This window comes from Bicyclus anynana, chromosome 19 (assembly GCF_947172395.1).
Source record: "Bicyclus anynana chromosome 19, ilBicAnyn1.1, whole genome shotgun sequence".
Classification (NCBI taxonomy): domain Eukaryota; kingdom Metazoa; phylum Arthropoda; class Insecta; order Lepidoptera; family Nymphalidae; genus Bicyclus; species Bicyclus anynana.
In genome coordinates, this window is record NC_069101.1 from 12,459,013 (window position 1) to 12,481,439 (window position 22,427).

A 22,427-nucleotide genomic window follows, 5' to 3' on the forward strand; every position below is an offset into this window, starting at 1 on the left:
CCTAAATTTGCCGTATTATAGCCAACAAGTCGGTATATCAACAAATGATTTTACACCTTATGTCAATAGCTTTACGGTTGATTTTTAATTGAATTGTGTATATCTAGGGGATGTTCCGAAACAGTAGGGGTGCGGTAATTGCCTACTGTTCGTAAGCGAGGATTGTTTGCATTTGTTACACAGTAGATCGAGTGCGGAGTTAAATAATAACAAATGTATTGTTTGCAATGTGTAACGAGCTTTAGCGGGCGGTCTAGCAATTGGTTCTATTGTGAAGGTGCCACAATAGATTGGTGGGTAATCGCCGTCTGTAATTGCGCGAGTGCCAAAATTGCAGCATTTATAGATCAATTTGCCGTGGGGTCTTGTAGCGTTAAATGATTTTAAAAGCCTCAAATGAATTTTATAAATTATCTATTGAAATATTGGGCCATATAAATATACTTATATTGTATTTTCTTGAATAGAAACGGGACGTTCTATGAGTTATCATCTCATGAGAATGATTTTTTACCGGATCTGGGTAACGTTGTTGCTTGGATTTGTCTGTTTTTCGCATATAATAACAAAATAAATAAAATGGTCACTACATAGGTAATATATCTATTTCTGAGGCAGTCTATTTAAATGGGCATTACATTATGAACTAGTAGACGCCGCGCAGTTTCACCCGCGTGGTTCCCGTTCCCGTAGGAATACGGGGATAATATATAGCCTATAGCCTTCCTCGATAAATGGGCTATCTAACACTGAAAGAATTTTTCAAATCAGACCAATAGATCCAGAGATCAGCGCGTTCATGCAAACAAACAAACTCTTCAGCTTTATAATTAGTAGGATAGATTTCAAAAAGTATTTTCCTTTGCATAAATAATACACCTGGATCATAATAGATTAACATAATGTGTACAATTATTTAGTGCAGGTGTTACTTTGCTACTTTACTTTTTTATGCAATAATCTGGTCTCTTTATTATATAGAAAACATTAAAAGTTATCATCCTGTATAACATAATTGGTTAAAAAGCAGTTTCGCGGCCACACATTAATAAGATGTCGTCTGCAAAAATACAGTTAGAAAACTGATTCCGTATTCACTCAAGTCGCGAACTCGCCACTTTATGAGGCATTAAAACTTAAACCTGCGTCACCTACTTAAAAGTTAAAAGTTAACTTGCACGCTAATCGTGTCAGCATACCGTAATGTTTTAAAACACTTCATACGGAGTTAGACGAAAAGTTAAAATTATCGGTTGGCGAAAATTTGTAAGAAAACTGGAAGGGAACCATTTAATATATCCGATACGATATTGATAGGATCCATCCGATCAGTCGGATAAGTTATTGTATCAACTTAGAAGTTTTGTATAACTAAATATTGATTTATCTACGCTATTAAATATTGACAAACTAAACTGAAGGGCAATAGATCAAATAGTAAAAGATAAATCAAAATTATCCAATATAATAAATAACTTATCACTGTTAAAAATATTTCTATATGAGTTAACTTAATATTTTAGGTAATGTTGTGTTGTGGAGTGACGTCCTCCTTTAGTCAACTCTCTAATTTGTATACTTTTTCGAAAATGTCCTGAGTTTATCAGTAAGACCTTGAACAAAGTTTTACTCATAAACATACGTTGAAGTTTCTTTCGAAAAATTATATAAAGCATTTCGCTAAAAAAAAGTAATGAGGGTATACCCAATTTAAATTGTATTTCGGTTGTTGCTTTTGCGTTACGTGATGATTTCTGCCAGTTCACTCTACTGTAAGCCGCATAATAGAACATCGTTCAAAATGAAATGTCACATGACATCGTGTCGGATGTAATAAAGCATACTCCAACGTATGATTCTGACGGTAAGTGACAGGTCGTGTGTCGGGAAGTTCCCGAGTTATCGCTAATGTATTGAAATTCCGTGTTTCTGCTACGATGAGCGAATCAATTTGATTGACGTGATGTCGTTCTTCTGTGTTAAGACTTTAAAAGCTCGAATAAATCGTGTCACGTAAAAGGAGCGGCTTTGGTTTATTTTTAATTAAAGGTAAAAATATTTTAGCTAAATACCGGTCTGAGATAATGCCCGGTCTGAGATTGGTATACTTTTTGATGCTCCCATATTTAATAATGCAAAAAAAAACAGAATTTATTGTCAAGATCTTTTTTCTCTCTATGTGTAAAAGTAAAATAAATTGCAAGTAGGTACTTCTGTCTGTGCAGTCCGGTGGAGACATGAAAATATTTGGAAAAATCTTATTCAGCGCAGTCAAAAGCGTGGAAAAAAAACACTCACAAGGAATTTAATGGGAGGATAATAATGGGAATCAATTCCCATTAAATTAGAATCAATATTATTTAAAAGCAACGTATTTTGGCATTATGCGATAAAATACTTTAACAACCATTTTATAATCGTAGTTATGTTAAAAAAATTCAAACATTAAATTTTATATGTGACCTTTGGTTTTAGACTTAGAATGGTTGTTTTTGGTTTCAATGAAGTTTCACCATAATTATCATTTTATCATTGATATCCCTAGAACTCGTACAAAGCATTTGTACTCTTCATTTCTTATACGCATGACTAGGTTATGGAACTATCTTTTGAATTCTGTATTTTCATATTTATATAAAACTTTTCAATTTTAAGACAACAATAGACGATCTTCATAAGCAAGCAAAGTTTACGCTTTACGCTATTTACTCTTTACTTATAATCAGCTGGCTTATTATGTATCTTGGTGTAATAATCAGTGACTACATCGTTTTTCATTCATGTATAATCATCATTTATAAAAAAAAACAATCCACGACGGAAGTCTTATTAGTAGTGAGTGTTAAGTAAGTACAAGTTGCTGAGAAAGTTTTTCATCACATGAAGAGCAAATTGATCCGGTGCGCGGATCACGCAAATCTTCTATATCCGCCCAACGTAACATCCAAAGCTTCTTAGCTTTTTGTTCCGTGACCAACATTATATTGGATATGGCATTCACTGGTAATAAGTTAATGAGGTTTAATGTCTTTAATCTCTCATTTATTTATACCTATATACTTTTTTTGTTAATTTTTATGATGCATGGAGCCGCTGGATGCTGGTGACCTGACCTAGTCCGTCGGGTGTTGATGATGATGAATTATGAGCCTCCATAGCTCAATGATAAGAGGGGTGGTGGTTCGATCCCCGCCCCGTAGGTCTATTGTCGTACCCACTCCTAATACAGTCTTTCCCGACTTGTTGGCGGGGAATGGGAATATTGGTGATATTTAAAAATATGGCAAAAAAAATGATTTACTGTGACATGACAGGTAGCCGCAACAGTGTTTGCACCATCATTTTGTGTTAGAGGAAACATTTCGAGCAGGTACCAGGACTTGTGACCTTGGCAGTAAGTTTAAGGGATCTCTTTGTAATAAAGAGATAAACTGGACACTAAATTCTAAATTAGCCTATCGCCAAAATGTGGGTCATTAGGATTTTAGGTAGGCGCACAAACATACTATTAATATTAAAGCATTAAGTAAACAGTTCTTTGTGGGATATGACATTGAATCCGTCGATTAAGGGCAAAAAAAATTAATCATTAACTGTTTAATAATAAATTTCCGCATGGTAACGTTTCTATTATATATTTAATAGACATTTTGTTTACTCTCAACAGGATCGCATCCAATCCGCACGTTTCGTATCTCGCAACCGCTAAGTAATTAGATTCCGCATCGAGAGTGGCGTAATCCCCGTAAAATGGAACGTATATTGTAGCTAACATGTTTATTCGCTAATTATCTCTAGCGAACGTCTTAAGGAGCTAAGCACCGAAGAGAGGATATGAGCAAATTTTAATCGGATGCCGGGTAATTGCGGATTATTTACCCGGTTGAGATAATTTATTGTGTAAAGTTATCTGAGGGTTATTATTTAGTCGCTGCGTTAGTACTTGTATCGTTCTCGTGGTAATATTAATACATAAATACGTCTGATAATGATTAACCCGTATTGGTGCAGTATTGTGGATTTTAGCTCCAAGTTTCCTCCCGTCTATACCTGAACCATTAAAATAGGCTAATAGGACATAATGAAAGATTACCTAACTACCTGTTTTAATTAATAAGTCAACTTTGCTCTAAATATCATTTTCAAGTTTTGGCCACCGGGCGGGCGAGGCATAGGCGGGGAGAGTGACTTGAGTGGAAAAGGGGAGTGTTAGTTAGTTAGTCAAAGACGTCTTTAACCCTACTCATAACGTTTACAAGTGCGTGACTCCACTCAAGGTCATTCTCTGCCATTAGGTCTTATTTTGGTTACAGGTTGATTAAGTTGTCCTGACAAATATTGTGACCTTTGTTCGACAAGTGACATTGTTATTTTTGTAATCCACTTCTCCAGTCTGTTAAAAATAGATAAAGTGACTCAGATTGTCGAGTATCTAATAAAAACATCGTTTCATAACAGCCCTATAGTTACAGATAGATACGATACGATATCATATTATTAATAAAAAAAAGATAATGACTATCTTCCGATATTCACATTTCACACAAAAGCGACAGAGATCCAAGTCAAACTTCAACTAAAATTGGAAGACCACATTAGTGGAAAATAACTTCGACTTAATCCTTAACGCACGGCGAGGCCCTGTTTAGTTTGGAGTGTAATCTATTTCAAATTGACTCGACAGTGTTATGATACAGGAATTTTATTGTTGATTTTTTTTTATTTTGTGACTTTTTGCAATTATAGCTTAGGGATAATTAAAAAATATCTTAAAATATTGAATGACCAGAGAGAATTTATCTCAGGTCACAATGTACTCCTCCGAAAGGGCTTGACCGATTCTTATGAAATTTGGGTAGGGGTAGGGTAGTAGAATAGGCACAGAATACAAATAGTATACGGGTAGGAAATGTGCCAAAGCGGAGCTTTACCGGGTCCGGCTCCGAAGTTATCTATAATATTTTATCCGCACTTTTCTGGATGGCCAAATTAGGAAGTTGGCCTTATATCAGGTGACCAAAGTTATCTTAATTTACTAAAAAATAACCATATTCTCAAGGTAAAATTAGATTAATCTTTATATTAAAAACTAGTAGACGATGAGCAGTTTTACCCGCGTGGTTCCCATTCCGTAGGAATACGGGGATAAATACCTATAGCACTCGGGGAACGGGCGAGCAATTTCTACCAAACTACATCAATGCTACATGATGACAGTTAAGCATGGTAAGTAAAAAAGCAAGAAAGGTAATGCCACATATCACATTAAGTACGAGATTCTTAATGTCCCAGAAAAACTGTGATTTAGTTTTTCTCGTCCATATTTCTTTGTCCTTTCCCTTCTCAAGATGACTCATTAGATACATATTATTCTTTTGATTGCAAACGTAAATCAAGTCAGGTATCAAAGATGAAAGTACTCGAACAACTTGTTAAAAGTGGAACAAAATAAATCACAATTTTGCCGACAAAAATAAATTTAAAACTTCTCCAAACGAGTGACTTTGAGAACAAAAAAACAAAGTGACATATTTCATTTTTACCCCCGATTTAATTTGCGAAGGGGATGATTGATAAAGAGCGGCGGGAGCTCGGCGCGCGTCAAGTGGCAAATAATAACGGATGTATTGAAATATACGGATTTATATTTCGCAATGAACGCGGCGATTTTATTCACGCACTCAAGTATAGTAAGTAAATTGAACTATGCGCAGTAGCACATTTTCGGATGTTAGCAAAGTACCTACAAAACAAAGCATCATCTATTTATAATATTAGTAATACTTGAATTATAAAACCATATTTTGCACACTGTGATTTCCAAAAAAAGCATACGCGTTGAATTAAGAACCTCCACCTTTTTAAAAATCTAGATATAAATAGCTAGTCATTTCACACCTTATGATAATTATAATCATCTTGTTTATAAATTAATTAAAATTAATAAGCTTAGAACAAAAGAAATCTATACTAATGTTATAAAGCTGAAGAGTTTGTTTGTTTTTTAGATTGTTTGAACGAGCTAATCTCAGGAACTACTGGTCCGATTTAAAAAAATATTTCAGTGCTAGATAGCCCATTCATAGAAGAAGGTTATAAGCTATTTTATGCCCGTATTCTTACGGGAACGGGAACCACGCGAGTAAAACCACGCGGCGTCTATTGTTAGTTTATATATTTTTAAATAACATTATATAAAAAAACAATACATAATTCAAAATCTTATTTATGAAATTACACACATTTTCTTATCAATTTTTTTGTTGGTAAAAGTGCATACCGAGAATGACTTAAGTATAGGTAGTGTCATTTGCTACGTACGTAGCGATCTACGCATTGTCTACGCCTGTATTTTTGCTTCCTGGACATGTACACCTTCGCTGCGCAAAAGACATGAAATCGAAAGGCAAAGAATAAATTCTGTTGTAGAGTATTTTAATAGTTCTATTTTCAGATTTCAGAGTCAAACATTATCACTTTAAACTACCTATATGCCCTACCTTTATTATACCGACCCTAATTAGAAATATTGTGCAAGCTATTGGAATACTCTCATTTATTTATTTAATTGTCCTTTTTTTTAATTTTCAACAATGTTAATATAAAAATATGATACAAAACACTATTAAAAATGTATAAGAAAAATCAACCCTCCCGCTGCGGGACATTTGAGTGCCCAAGCAACCGGCGGTCAGGACTCCAGAGTGAGGAACCTCCTCAAAATACGCGCCGTCTCAAGAATCACTGCATTCCATATCCGACTCTTGATCTAACAGTTTAGCGAAAGCGTCTTAAGATGTTGGTCAAAGCTTTTCGCCATAAGACCATTGACTGAATCAACTATCGGAACAATAATAGGAGTAGTTAGCTCAACATTCCACATGGCGGTAATCTCGTGAGCCAGGTTCAAGTATTTTTGTTACGTTTGCAATATGTTCCCGTATGTTTCAGCCAATTTTCGAGTAGTCCTCGCTACGACGCGTCGTTAGCAATTGTCGCACGGGGTAGGGTTGCACCTCTGAGCCCTGTGGCCAGACATTACTCTGTGTTATTATAATTGAACTGGATCGTATGACTCCCTTTATGATACGATGTACATTATTGCATCATCCTAGGTTATTACATATTAAGTACCTACTAGGTTGATGGAAATTCACAATGAAAATGAAATTAATACGTTTTAATAAAATGCCAATTTTGAATAAAAAAAAATGATCGTTTATATTGGGTGCTACATAGTGTCATTATAACTGGCTTGGCTTTGAATGTAATAATAGTAAGTGAGGTGCAACAGCACAAACATATGTGGCATAGAGTCCCGTTTACCAACAAACCGTTAATCATTGCTTAAAAACGCTGTCTCTAAGACAGATGATCTACTTGTACTGTGCATACTTATACTACTAATATTATAAAGAGGTAAAGTTTGTGGTAATCTTTGGTTTAACTGAATCGATTTTGAAAATTCTTTTACCATATAAAACCACCATATATATGAGTGTTATAGGCTATATTTCATCCCCGTCTTGTCACGGGAACCGCGGGGCGTTGGATAGTAATTTATAATTATATTCTTCTCCAGTCTTTCAATCAAATCACTTTATTATTACAACCAAACCGTCTTGGAAAAAAAAATCCATATTCATTTCCAAATAATTTCAAATTAAAATGTTCATTGCAAACAAATCAAACAAAAAACATGTGACCTCTCAATAATTTACGTGTAAATTTTATTAATTTTACACCAAACGTCGCCGCGATGCCATATTTTGTAAAACATCGACAAATGGCGTGTAAACACAATAAACAGCAGAGCAGGGGCAACAATGCCACTCGCGGGGGTCGAGAGCACAAACCCCATAGCGTTCAAGGGCTGTCTGTAATACTCTGTTAATTATTACGAAGTGCTTTGTATACTCGAGTTGTAATTTTAAAGTGTTTTGTCAACAGTGTGAGCTGTTTGTTGTGTTCGCTTTTATAAAAATACTAATACGTAATTAGTGTGTTGAAGATTTTTTACTTAAGTAGGTAAGTTACATACTAATGTAGCTAATTTAGTCTTTAGACTGAAATATTAGCTATTTTCTTTTGAAACGATCCATATACCTACTGACCTGTTCACTGACTTTGAATACTTTAAAAAAAAGCCAAACAAAATCTGTTTTTTTATTTCATTTGTATAGGTTATAAAATCTGCTAATTAGGTATGCTAGCCATTGTTAGGAATTTCTTAAGTCACGTGCTTTCGTATTCAGTATTTATTTATGCTTACTGATCGATATGAGATTTTAAGTAAAAAAATGTCATCGTCGAATACTGAGGCCCTAAGTGGCAGTTTGATAATGTGACGATCGCGTTAAAGTAAACGCGAATTTCCAAGGAATTGAAATAGCGCCATCTAGTGGCACTACTGCACAATTGTTTCAATTCCATATAAATTCGCGTTCAGTATGAAAACATTGAAAACTCCCACTAGGCACACTGACGATAGTTTGTGTATATCATAGATATATATTGCCCAGTTTACATTATGATTGGTCGTTAACAACAAATATTAATTCGAAATACGAACAATGCTATATTGTATATTTTTTTTAAATAATTATCGTCATGGTTTGTTGTGTTTATGACATGTATATATATATTTTTTTACATGTTTATACATTTATATTTATTATTTATATATATATATATATATATATATATATATATATATATATATATATATATATATATAAATAATAAATATAAATGTATAAACATGTAAAAATACCTATGTTGATATTTCTTAGTATTTTGTTACATATTTAACTATATTTTCTTTTATATGTTACTTCTGTACACCCTAGCCTATATCTTTATAATTTTTATTAGCTATTAGTTTCTTCGTTAGGTTGCCTGGAAGAGATCGCTTTTTAGCGATAAGGCCGCCTATTGTGCATTTTCTTTCTTTCCATTATTTTTCTGTATCGTATGTTTCTGTGTGGTGTACAATAAAGTATATTTTCATTTCATTTCATTTCATTTAAATGCTATTGCTCAGTTTCTAGAAGAGTACCTAAGTAGTTGTGTAACTTATTAGTCTTAAGTTGATAGCTCTATATCTTTACTAATATTATAAAGCTGAAGAGTTTGTTTGTTTGTTTGATTGAACGCGGTAATCTCAGGAACTACTGGACCGATTTAAAAAATTCTTTCAGTGTTAGATAGCCCATTTATCGAGGAAGGCTATAGGCTATATTTTATCCCCGTATTCTTACGGGAACGGGAACCACGCGAGTGAAACCGCGTAATAAAATATAAACGCAACGACACAAGCTTTTTAAACAAATCCGATCCTAATACACATTTGCGGTGTGATTACGAAACACATCAGATGCCATTAAATCACCTAATCTCGTACAAAACAAAGAATCGCGCTGTCAGAATGAAAATTTGATACCATTTAGCGTATTTACTGAAAAGGTATGTTACGTAGCGGCGGGCAGTAATCCAATATGTCGGCCAGCTGCCACCTTTTTATATTTTTCGGGCGAATTATCACCGACACTCGGACGAGGATGCGAATCAAATTGAAAGCCGACTCAATTATATTACTACGTGTATGGCGGGTGTTTTGTGCTAACTATAAACGTATACGTACGGGAAGACGAATTGGGCAACTGTAATGTCTTCCCGGGTACTGTTTAAGTAAGTAAATAAATAAATAAATAAATAAATAACGCTTCCATCTTTATCATTTTGATGCCTACCACAGATTAATCTAATCCTGGTAGAGATTACTTTTAGTAATAAGGCCGCCTTTGCATGCTAAGTTTAATTTATCTTTTTATTGTTTTATTTTTTAATAGTATTTTTGTGTGCAATAAAGTATTTCTTCTTCTTCTATTAATCTATATTAATAGGCAGTTGCCGAAAGCCATGGTAGCCCAGTGGATATGACCTCCGCCTCCGAATCCAGATAGAGTGGGTTCGAATCCGTTCTGGGGCATGCACTTCCAACTTTTCAGTTGTGTGCATTTTAAGAAATTAAATATCACGTGTCTCAAACGGTGAAGGAAAACATCTCGAGGAAACCATACCACAGATAATTTTCTTAATTCTTTGCGTGTATGAAGTCTGCCAATCCGCATTAGGCAAGCGTGGTGGACTAAGGACTAACCCCTCTCATTCTGAGAGGAGACTCGAGCTCAGCAATGAGCTAAATATAGGTTGATAATGAATAGGCAGTTAGAGCGTACGGAACACGACGGTGTCGTAGCTGCTCCAAATACAAAATTCAAAAGTAATACATTTTTGAGTCAGTACGATACGAAGCGTCGCATCGGTAACATTCAATATTATACAAGAAAAATGGCGTTTTATGTTTTTGAATAGTATTTTAAAAACTGTTTTCAAAATCTAAAGTAATGAGGAATATGACGCAAGGAGGAAGAGGATTTGCACTGCCTCGTTGAGGCAAAGCGGCTATGCTAGCCTTAGATAAAGTAATCTTCTAATCTAAATTAATTTTGATTTAAAAGAACCACACGGAAATATCCCTTCGTATTCGGGTACATTTCTGATACCTTCACTAATCACTAAATACTTATGACTTTCTACCTAAAGAAAACTCGTTTACTGGGGTAAACTACTTAATAAATACGTTAATAGCTTTGGCTTAGCTAGGATGATTTTCCCAGGTAAACTTTTCTTTTCGTCAACTTGCTAATAATTGCTAAATGTATCCCATTTAAAACCATTTATATAAACACTAGCTGATGCCGCACGGTTTCACCCACGTGGTTACCGTTCCCGTAAGAATACGGGGATAAAATATAGCCTATAGCCTTCCTCGATAAATGGGCTATCTAATACTGAAATAATTTTTCAAATTGGACAGAAGTTTCTGAGATTAGCGCGTTCAAAAAACAAACAAACTCTTCAGCTTTATAATAGTATAGATTGCCATTTTATTACAGAACGACGAGAATTTATCAAAGGTTCTTTGTTCTTTGTATATTACTCAAATAAATGTAAAATAGTTAATAATACTAGTGATGTGTATTGTTTAAGTATATTTATTTATTTTATTTATAATACTGGAGCGTACTAGACAAATATTAAAATACGTTAATGATTTTACGTTAAAAGAAGCAACGAAATAACCTACCTAAATGTGATTTAGGATTAGTAAATCATAAGTAAACCCTAACTTTATTTTTTGCATATTCACGAAGTCTTGGAACTGTCACAAAAGCATTTGAAGCATATACAACCTCAAATATATGAGGTATACATTATGTATGATTGTGTACCCCGGTTTACTCTGAGTACTTAGGCTTAAAGGTGCATTCACACCTGACTGAGTTTCGTCAGAGGGCGACTCTTTTCAAAGATCTGGACTGTAGTGCTATTTTGTGACGATATTATAATGCGATATGTCTTGAATTTTTCTCTATCTATTACTGTCTAATCCCATACTAAAAATAGAGAGAGATACAAGCGAATTCGAAACTCACACTTTCGAGTTATTAACATCATCATTACAGAACTATAGCGCTACTGTAAGTATACGTAATTCACACGAGGATTTCAGGATTAAGTACTACAGTGGTATTCTGTTACGACATCTTTAAGTATTCGATAGTGTAAGGTTAGAATTCATCTCTATTATGTTAGAAAAAGAGAGAGACGATTTCTAAACAGACACTGTGGTGTTATAATTTTTTTTTTTACAGAACAGCGCTTCTGAATCCAGGGTAGGTAACGCATCCGTATGTATCCTTTACGTTAGGTATGAACGTACCTTAACCGGGTACAACTGGCCGGGTAACGCGACGCCTGGTTTTAGGCAAATTGCCCCACGCGTGTTTTATTTATGCCCAAGTTGTGCCCCAAATAAAAATTGCCCAATTTCGCGGGCGGAGCACGCTAGCGCTACAATTTAGTGGCGCGCCTGTCGCTTGGTTGCACGTTTTATTGCCGTTGAATGTTGGGCGGAAATCAGTGGAATGGTTATGTGCTATTTGGTGGCTTAGCTTGAGCTGTAAAGGCTATGGGTCGACTTTATGTGTCGTATTTTTATTGTGGCTGTAACAAAAATTATTACACTATATTCATTGATTTTAAAAATCACATGACTTACTAATAGACTACGAGTAGGTACAAGCCCTTGGAAAAAAATAGGGATGACGACAGTTTTATAAATTGTATATAAATTAAGAGCATACTAATAGCAAAGCAATTTTGTAAAAGTAACAGGGTATGCGATCATAACTTTCGGAGCTACAGGGATTTAAACGGTCAGAATTGCGGCGCTGCCACGGATCCCTGAAAAACGCTCCATACAAAATGGCACGATTTAGTAACGTCGTTGGCTCGTTGATCGTTAGGTTTGTATGAGCGTTCAAACAAAATTACTAATATCTTTGTTATTTGTGCGTTTATGTTTATAGTTCACATATTAAAAAATGTCACATTTAATGTAAGGAAGCTAACACAAAACAAAAGATTTTTAATAGATTTTGAAATTTTATAATCTCATTTATTTTGCAAATATCCAGACAATCTTTGCTTTTTATGTATAAATTACTTAACATTGACCTCATTTACCCGAATGTATCATAAAAATCAATATATTCAAACCTAGTCATCATCCCCATTACCTGTGAAATAAACCAACTTGAATAACGCGTATAAGGCTGTTTACTTTATCAGAAAATAAATCTGAGCACTATGCCATCATTTCTGAGCGGTACAGGTGAGTACGTGAGTGAATGGAATATCTCAGGCACAAATGAGGAATTACGACTAATTATTAATGTACGTCTTTGACATAGTGTTAAAGATGATTAAAAATAAATGTCGAAAGACCTAGTGCGGTACTAAACTGGTGGTATCGGAATAAGAAATCTAAAAAATAAGAAAACAAAAATGTAAAATCATTAAAATTAAAATGTACTCAAAATTAAATAAAAATGAATTATTTACATCTAATATGAAAGGCTAATGAAAATCAATTGCCAAAATTTATTTAATAGAGTCAAAGCCTCATTTTAGAAAGGCTAAAATTTTATAAGCCCCTGCTAAGGGACAGGTAATGATTACCTATCTACCGCCGATGAACTTTTATGGAAGTATTGATGAGATGGAGAAGCCAAGAAATAAAATAATTAGATCAAAGAGCAATATCTAGAACGTAGTCTTTACTGAAAATAGGAGAGGAAAATCGTTGAAATCACTCTAGATAGTAGGCGAGCAGGTAAACAGCTTAGCTGCCACTTAGCTAACCAGCACGACACCCCGTAATCCCACGGCACGCGGGGTGGGGGTGTAAAACCACCCCGAGATGAGAGACTTAAACGCGTTACCCTTTATCCGTTACGCCGTATCTCTTTGATACACCGCGTAATACTTAATAGGAAAGGAGTTTAAGGTGAGACGTGTTAACATTTAATTAGGTTAATGTAAAATAATTAATATTAAAATGTAATGGAATTTAAATAAAAATATATTTTTTAGCAATTATGTAGGTACGTTTGTTCAGCTGGCCTGTTCACTAATTTGGTCTTTATTATTAAAATAATCATCAAATCAAATATTGTATGATATATGGGTTGTCAGTAGGCACTTGGTGGTTTGTTACACAGAATCTCAATTTCGTATATTATATCAACTAACATACGTCAAAGTTAGTGAATTACCCTATAGCTGGCTTATTGTTTTGTTTAGGTTAATGCGATTGAGTTTTAAAACAGTTATCACCAACAATGGCTTGCTATCTCTTCAAGTTTAGGAGTCCCTGGAGAAAAATTTTAGGGTTTATAGACTTTTGAATAATGGTAATTCAATGACTGAAAAAACATCGTTATTCCTGAAACTGAGGATTGAAATCAAATATTCGGCTAACTGTTGAGCACTAATCTTAAGCAATGTTCTTCTCTTAGTATAAGAGTTGGGGTTAAGTTAAGGGGTTGAGCAGGCCCAATTGACAGGCTTCACACACGTAAAGAATCAAGAAAATTCTCAGGTATGTAGGTTTCCTCACGATGTTTTTTCTCCACCGTTTGAGACACGTGATATTTAATTTCTTAAAATTCAGATAACTGAAAAGTTGGAGGTGCATACCCCGGACCGGATTTTAACCTACATCCGCTGTATCGAAGGCAGAGGTCTATTTTGTATTTATTAGTTGACCTTAGTGTTATTATTATTTTAATACACCATCAAAAGATCAATAGGACGTGGTCATCTCGGAAATGTAGACGGATAACGGTCCAGTATCGGGTGAAGTGTATTTTGACAGCGCTAGTTAAGTAATGGAATAGGAGAGCGGGTCGAACCAAATTGGATATTGAGTTGTTTCGCTGAGTGCACTTGTGACTAGTTCGACGTTTGACTGCTTTTGAGGCGCTGTATTAATAGATATAGAGGAAATACAGGAAAAATACGTTAAATAGTCTCTGATACATCGTTAGATAATATTTTTACAAGATTAACTATTTGTTTGTTTAGACTATTCCACTTTGTGAGCTATTTGTCTTGAGCACTTAAGGTTCTTGGTGTCGGCAAGCGGGTGGCGTTTGCCGTTGGTGGCTGGTGGTGGATAATGTGATTGACTTTTAAAACAGTTATCACCAATGATATTAAATATTGTTAGATCTGTTACTGGCGCATGAAAAATGAGGCACTCAAAAGAGGAAATGTATACACAACTCAATGTTAGTTGTGGTCAACAAAGAACGTTATTTAAACAAATAATACCTAAATATCGTCTACAATGTAGAGTTGTGTGTTCAGTAAGTGTAAAAACTATATTATATAAATATCTAATGGAATTAAAGACAAAATTGTGTTATTCGGATCACTTTTTGCGGTGATTTTGTAGTGACGTAACCGATCTATAGTACAAAATTATTATTGGTTATTACTAACAAGGGCAACAATCTCTTTATATTTACGAGTCCCAGGAAAAAAATGTTAGGTTTTATAGATTTTTGAATAATGGTAAATCATTGACTGACAAAATGTCATTATTCCTGAAACTAAGGATAGAAATCATTAGTTTCCATTATACTTAAAAGACTGGATGAAATTACCCTAATCGATTGAGATTTTTGCTTTTTTCAGACAACTTTTAGCGGAAAAAGTCATCTGAAAAAAGAAGAGGAAGAGGAGGAAAAACTTATCTGAAAAAAGATCGGTTTTAACCTACCTACTAATACATATGCTACCGTAGGTATGTATAGATTTGTATTTTTGTAATTTGTATGTAACGAATAAACTCAAAACTACTGGACTGATTTGAAAACTTCTTATACTAATGGAAAGCTACAGTATCAGGGAGTAAAAAAGGATATATTTTATCCCTGTATTCCTACAGTAAAGGGAACTACGCAGGAGAAACCATCTGCTGGTAAAATAAAATCGCATCTGCTGGTAAAATAAAATCATCAAATAACAGACGTTGCCGCTGTCACATCTTATTCCAAGTGACGCGAGTTATGTGACGTGTCTACTCTGTAAATTGGCTTATGGGTTATGTACCTTTCACTTCGTTACCTTTACCATAAATTTCTATAAAATGACATACATCGCATCCAATTTTATAGAAATTTATGTCGTAGTTACTTCAACGTCGAGTTTAACTACAGAAGTGCGTTGCAATAAAGGGTAAAAATGCAACAAAAAATCTCAAAATTACTGGGGGATTACTATAATGTATAGTTTTAATAGAACTCCCACATCACGCGTAGGATCTAGTGAGGGTTATGGGTAGAATTAAATTTACCTAACTTACCTCTTTCAAATTCGTTTACTACAATATTAGCTTGCGTCGTTACTTAAATTAAGTGAGAAAGTAATCAAAGACTATACTTGGGAGCTTTGAGACAATGATAGAGAGTTTTTGCTGCAATTCCTCTCGCACCCAATTCATCAAGTGAGAAAAGAATCAAAGACTTAGAAGGCCTAGAGAGCTTTGAAACTATGCTTATGCTGGTACGAGTATTCCGCTTGCACCCAATTCTACCAAATATAGACAAATCACATTAGTTTATTTCTTTTAAAAATATTTCTTTTATATTGTGTATTTTCTATTATTTTATTTACCACGTTAACCTTGGAAAATCATAAAGCAGAATTTTTAAGAGAAAGTTTTCGGGGTTCTGGCCTAAGATGCATGACGGCTGTATGTATAAAAAGGGAGTGGCAATGGTTTTTCGCTCTTGTGGTGTATGGAAAATGTACTTAATTTTTAAAATTCTACAGCAGCACAATTCACTAACCTTGACGTGTGTTAGTTGACATGTACGAATTTTACCAACTAGCCTATTGTTTAGTAGTTCTTAAGTCTCGTGATTCCGTATTCAATATTTATTTGAAGCCAACTAATCAAAATTGAGATTAATAGGTTAAAAATGTCATCTGACAATCTTTCGTGGATATCATACAGTAAGTAGATGACATTGTGACTTTTGTTAACAATGACTTAACGGATATTTCACTTGCTGTTTATTTTAATACGTTGTCAATAAAGACACAAATTAGAGAATAGTCCAGCTGGTAGGTTAATTTATTTGGGTTATCATCAAGGATCAAGGATCATAAGTCCGATCTATAACGTTTTTTGTGACTAACCTGCACCCTCGCCTCTGTGAGGTTGATCTTGAGCGCGAGATCCTCTCTCGTGAACACATCTGGGTAGTGGGTCTGGGCGAACGCCGTCTCCAACTCTTCCAACTGGGAGAATAACATTCGTTTACTTCCTTACCAATACATATAAATGAAATTGAAGTGTATGTCTGTGATTTCAAAATAACTGTGTTTTATCAATTGCATGAAGTTACACGATACTAAAACACGATCTTTACCTAATTTTTTGTTTGACTGTCTGTTTTTCTGGGTTAATCTTTGCCCAGTTAAGTTTTGCAGCGGTTGGACCGATTTTAATGGGACTTTTACTGGGCCGTTTAAGTTGAGCTACAGATAGACTACTTATATTAAAAAAAAAACCATGGTTCAATCCATCAATCAATCAAACTATTTATTATTTAGACAGGTAACATCTTGACTATTTGGCATGCTTTACTAACTTATTATGATTTGTTTTTAATAATTAATTTGAACAATAATTTAGGTATATATAATTTAAAATTTCCCGCGATATTTGTGAAAAACTGATGTGAAAGACGTTGCGGGCGTCCGCTTATAATAATATACAGTGATTTTTTTTTTAATTGAGAAAGAATACAATAAGGAACTTAAGCTAACTTATCCTAATAACTATACAAATCATGCCCACGTGGAATGGTGGCAAGAAAAGAAGGCTGCATTTTCGCGCTGGACAGAAAGGCTGATCCTTTGCACAAAAAATGAGCCAGCCCTGTGAAAATTGAATATCCGATTTCTACACAACATTACTGACTACGGTTTCTATAGGAATTGATTGGAGTAACTATTTAATAAGCCGTGATAGCCCAGTGGATACGACCTCTGCCTCCGATTCCGGAGGGTGTGGGTTCAAATCCGGTCCAGGGCATGCACCTCCAACTTTTCAGTTGTGTACATTTTAAGAAATTAAATATCACGTGTTTCTAACGGTGAAGGAAAAACATCGTGAGAACAAAAGAATTTTCGTAATTCTCTGTGTATGTGAAGTCTGCCAATCCGCATTGGGCCAGCGTGGTGGACTATTGGCCTAACCCCTCTCATTCTGAGAGGAGACTCGAGCTCAGCAGTGAGCCGATTATGGGTTGATCAAATCAACTATTTATAGTAAATCTCACCTGTTGTAGAGTAAAGGTGGTGCGGTTACGTCTCTGCTTGCGGCGAACGAATGTGTCATCGTGTATCGCCGGGTGATACGAGTAGCTTGTGTCTGCAAACAAATATAGTGGTTACTCTACGATAGTAATAAAGGTCATTTTATATTATAAGGTACGTATTGTCATCAACAACCCATGTATGGCTCACTGTTGAAGCACGAGTCTCCTCTCAGAATGAGAGGGTTATGCCTTAGTAGAGAATTAAGAAAATTATAAATAAATAAATAAATATAAATATACTTAAACAATACACATCACTATCTAGCCCCAAAGTAAGCATACAGAGTAGCTTGTGTTATGGATGCTAAGATAGTTGATATTATAATATTAATATACAATTATATACTACATATAAATACTTATCATGCTTCATCACACAAATATTTTCCAGTTGTGGGAATCGAACCCACGGCCGTGAATGCAGAAAGCAGGGTCACTACCCACTGCGCCACGCGGCCGTCTAAATTCCTCACGATGTTTATCCTTTAGGTACCGTTTGTGACTCGTGATGTTTAATTTCTTAAAATGCACATACCTGTAAAGTTGGATGTGCATGCCTCGGACTGGATTCGATAATAAATAAATGAATGTATATAATCAATATATTCTAACAATTATCTTTAACTACTTGTTTTATAAAAATCACAGACAAAATAAAAAAAAATAAAGAAAGCCAATAATGATAATTAAAAGAAGAAATAAAGAAAATATTTTTCTTTTTTCTAATGAAATATAACTATGTATAGTCATCAGTAAATTAAATACAATCTAACACCAAAATAAGGACAGCATTAACACATACAAAAAAATAAGAGCACTTAACAAAATAATATCGCAAATTATAATATCAATGGTCGCAGGGTGGCCATAAAATAACTGTGGGCCCGGAAAGATCGGCCCATTACGTCAGAGTGCTAAATCGCCCCAGACATTATGGTGTCTATCCGAGGGAATTGATGAGGTGGAGACACCATTGTGTAGGGTGCATATAAATTAGGGCTTTATTACCTACCATTTAACCACATGAGTGCTTTGTGGATAATATTTTCGTGAAGTGGATTTTGTTATTGTGCGGGAGGACTTGGTCCTATTATTCTTTTTAATGGTCCTACAATATTGAGAAGGTATTTTCTACGAGAGGGTTGAGGCTTTTGACATTACAAGCCTGCTGTTATTAATAGAAGATTCGATCAATAAATGATTTAATGGCGTAATCTTCTATAATTCAGAATAAATCAAATACTGTAGAACTTTATGTTTTTTATTAAAACGTAACATTAATATATCATCGATTTACGCTTGTAACTTTGTTATTTTATTATTTTATTCCGGACGAAAAGATGTCGCCAAGTTTCCCGAATGCAGCCCAGCCGATTTGGATTCGGCGGTTCACCTCTTTCTCAAAATTGGACCTACCTAACTGGATCATATGTCCTAGGTATATGTATTCGTCTACAATTTCGGGTGTACCATTCTCAACTATAACTATAGTTTATTAGTTATAGTTTGACATATATAAACCATAAAAACCATTTGTATACAACGAATATATGTTACGAGTCAACAAAATCACCGCAAAAAAAGGTTTGTTTGTTTTTTGTTTCATTGAACGCGCTAATCTCAGGAACTACTGGTCCGATTTGAAAAATTATTTGAGTGTTAGCAGTGTTAGATAGCCCATTTAACGAGGACGGCTATAGGCTATATATTATCCCCGTATTCATACGTGAACGGAAACCACGCGGGTGATACCGCTCTGCGTCAACTAGTATATTTATATAGATTTTAAACTTCTTGAACACACAACTCGTCATTGTAGACAATCTCATCGTAGAAAATAAATCCCAGTCACGTTGCTTTTGAATATCTTTGTACGGCATAACAAGAACAGCCCTGTTATTTTATAATAGCACAGATAATACAAGATAATTCTCCGTAAATTGCTGTCACCCTCACACTACAATCGCCGAATCAATGACAAACGCTGGGGCGGCCCCCTCACTACGTTTCTATTATTGCTGATAATGTCATTCCGCTGCAGGCCAAATTACCCTGATGCTACCGGATTACGGCTGTCTTCGAATTTTGCTGCGATTATTTGTTATTTTTGCACTATTAGGGTGCAAAGATTTTTACAAAAGGAAAACGGACGTAGTCAAATGGACAGAATAGCAAGATAAACGTTTTTATTACGAGTTGTCATCATCATCATCATATCAGCCGATGGACGTCCACTGCGTGACATAGGCCTTTTGTAGGGACTTCTAAACATCACGATACTGAGCCGCCTGCATCCAGCGAATCCCTGCGACTCGTTTGGTGTCGTCAGTCCATCTGGTGGGGGGTTTACCAACACTGGGCTTTGTAGTGCGGGGTCGCCATTCCAGCACCTTGGAACCCCAACGTTCATCGGCTCTTCGAACTATGTGGCCCGCCCATTGCCACTTCAGCTTCATGACTCGTTGAGCTATGTCGGTGACTTTGGTTCTTCTGTGGATCTCCTCATTTCTGATTCGATCACGCAGAGATACTCCGAGCATCGCTCGTTCCATCGCCAGCTGTGTGACTCTGAGCCTTCTTATGAGGACCATAGTTAGCGACCAATTCTCGGAACCAATTACGAGTTATATATACTGCGACAAAATATGGATAAATCAATTCTTTTTAAATTAATGCACACATTTTTGCCCGATACCTTTTTGAATTTAGAAAAAGTAACATTAGAAATAAATCTATAATTTGTAAAAGTTTACTTTCTCCAATTATCATTGATTTTCGCTTGTAACTTTGTTATTTTATGTTTTTATTCTGGTGTAATTTTTGTGACATGCACCTACTCGTATAGTTTGACATATAAAACCATAAAAACCATTTGTATACAACGAATATATGTTACGAGTCTACAAAATCACCGCAAAAAAAAGTTTGTTTGTTTGTTTGATTGACAGCGCTCTAATCTCAGGAACTATTGACCCGATTTTAAAAATTATTTCAGTGTTATATATTATCCCCGTATTCCTATGTGAACAGAAACCACGCGGGTGAAACCACGCTGCGTCAGCTAGTATATTTATATAGTTTTTAAACTTCTTGAACACACAACTCGACAATGCACACATTTTTGCCCGATACCTTTTTGAATTTAGAAAAATAAAAACCTGAAAGTCACAAGTTTTTAAAGCTTAATTAATATAAATAATAATCTTTAAAGTTGTTTTTTGAAGAGCTGCCATGTGTCTACGGGGGGGGGGGGCACGGGGGACATGATTTTTCATAGGTAATCCCAAAGAAAATATAAAAACATTGATCTTTTGTCTGGTCATCGCACTGCACTCTCGTTCTATTTATGTGCATCATGAAGTCCCAGGTTTGAAGTCATACTATTAAATATTAATATGTCTGCCCAATTGGTCCGATGGTTAGCTGGTTCCAGGACTTGAATTCCGGGTCAGCCAACAAAATACGTAAGTGGGATTAGCCGTTGATATAATCATTGGCGTTAACAACGCCATTATCATCTCGTCCACCAATCCGCATTGAGCAAATGTGAGCAGTGTGGTGGATTCAAATCTACATATGGGAATGTGAGGTAGTCTGCACAATTCAAAATAGTCTAAAAAATCTATTTAAAAACAGAGCGATAAAAAATAATCCACTGATGAGAAAATGTTGTTTGGGGGCGAAACCAATTTCGCCCGTCACTTAAAAAGTATTTTAATTATGAAGCAGGTTTTATGAGCGGAGCTCGTTTAAATACGCTGCATGTAGATTTTATTTCATAGTTAAATAAATGCTTAAAACAATTAGTTTATATAAAACTAGCCGATTTCAGCGACTTTTTACGTTGTACAAGCCAGCACTTGGCTGCAATCTAGCCGATGATATGCAATGATGCAGCCTATGGTGGAACGAGCTTGCCTAGAAGTTGCCTATTCTCTCATGACTTGAAGATACCCATATTTGACGACCTCCGTGGCGCAGTGGTATGCGCGGTGGATTTACAAGACGCTGGACGGGTTCGACTCCTAATTCTATCTAAATCTGGCTGGTGGGAGGCTTCGGCCGTAGCTAGTTACCGCCCTACCGGCAAAGACGTACCGCCAAGCGATTTAGCGTTCCGGTACGATGTCGTGTAGAAACCGAAAGGTCTGTGGATTTTCATCCTACTCCTAACAATTTGGAATTTACGGGATAAAAGTAGCCTATGTTCTGATCCAAGGTCCAATATCTATACCGGACTGTCTGACCCAATCAAAACCAATAAGAGCTTATTGGGTTGCTCCACGAATGCACTAGAAGAGCCAGTAAGTATGAGAGGAATGGCGACGGGTTTTATAGCTTATCACCACTCCTAAAGTGACGATTACAACCCCTTACTGTCAAGAGTGAAGCGACAAAAAAGAAGACTGTAGACAAAACAATGAGGAAGTGACTATTCGTAAATAAACCGTACGAATAAAAAAAAATGTCAAACAATATATATATCCGGCTAGATAAATAATTAAATGTAATTCATGCATTTACCTAATCATAATGAAGTTCAAGAATCACTCGCGCTTGACTACTAACTGGGTGAAGCGAAGATTACCGAATTATAAATATGAAATTAATTGGAGTAAT

At 35.3% G+C, this 22,427-nt stretch overlaps 1 protein-coding gene across 1 annotated transcript in view; it reads right to left on the minus strand.

The window, feature by feature from the left end:
• The window catches only part of LOC112044601 (dorsal root ganglia homeobox protein-like), a 108,642-nt gene that overhangs the window by 59,219 nt on the left and 26,996 nt on the right, over positions 1 to 22,427 (minus strand). The window contains exons 4-5 of the mRNA XM_052887605.1: positions 17,769 to 17,860; positions 16,621 to 16,722 (exon numbers count right to left, since the gene is read on the minus strand). Of these exons, the coding sequence (XP_052743565.1) occupies positions 16,621 to 16,722; positions 17,769 to 17,860 (194 nt within the window). The remainder of the gene's footprint in view (positions 1 to 16,620; positions 16,723 to 17,768; positions 17,861 to 22,427) is intronic.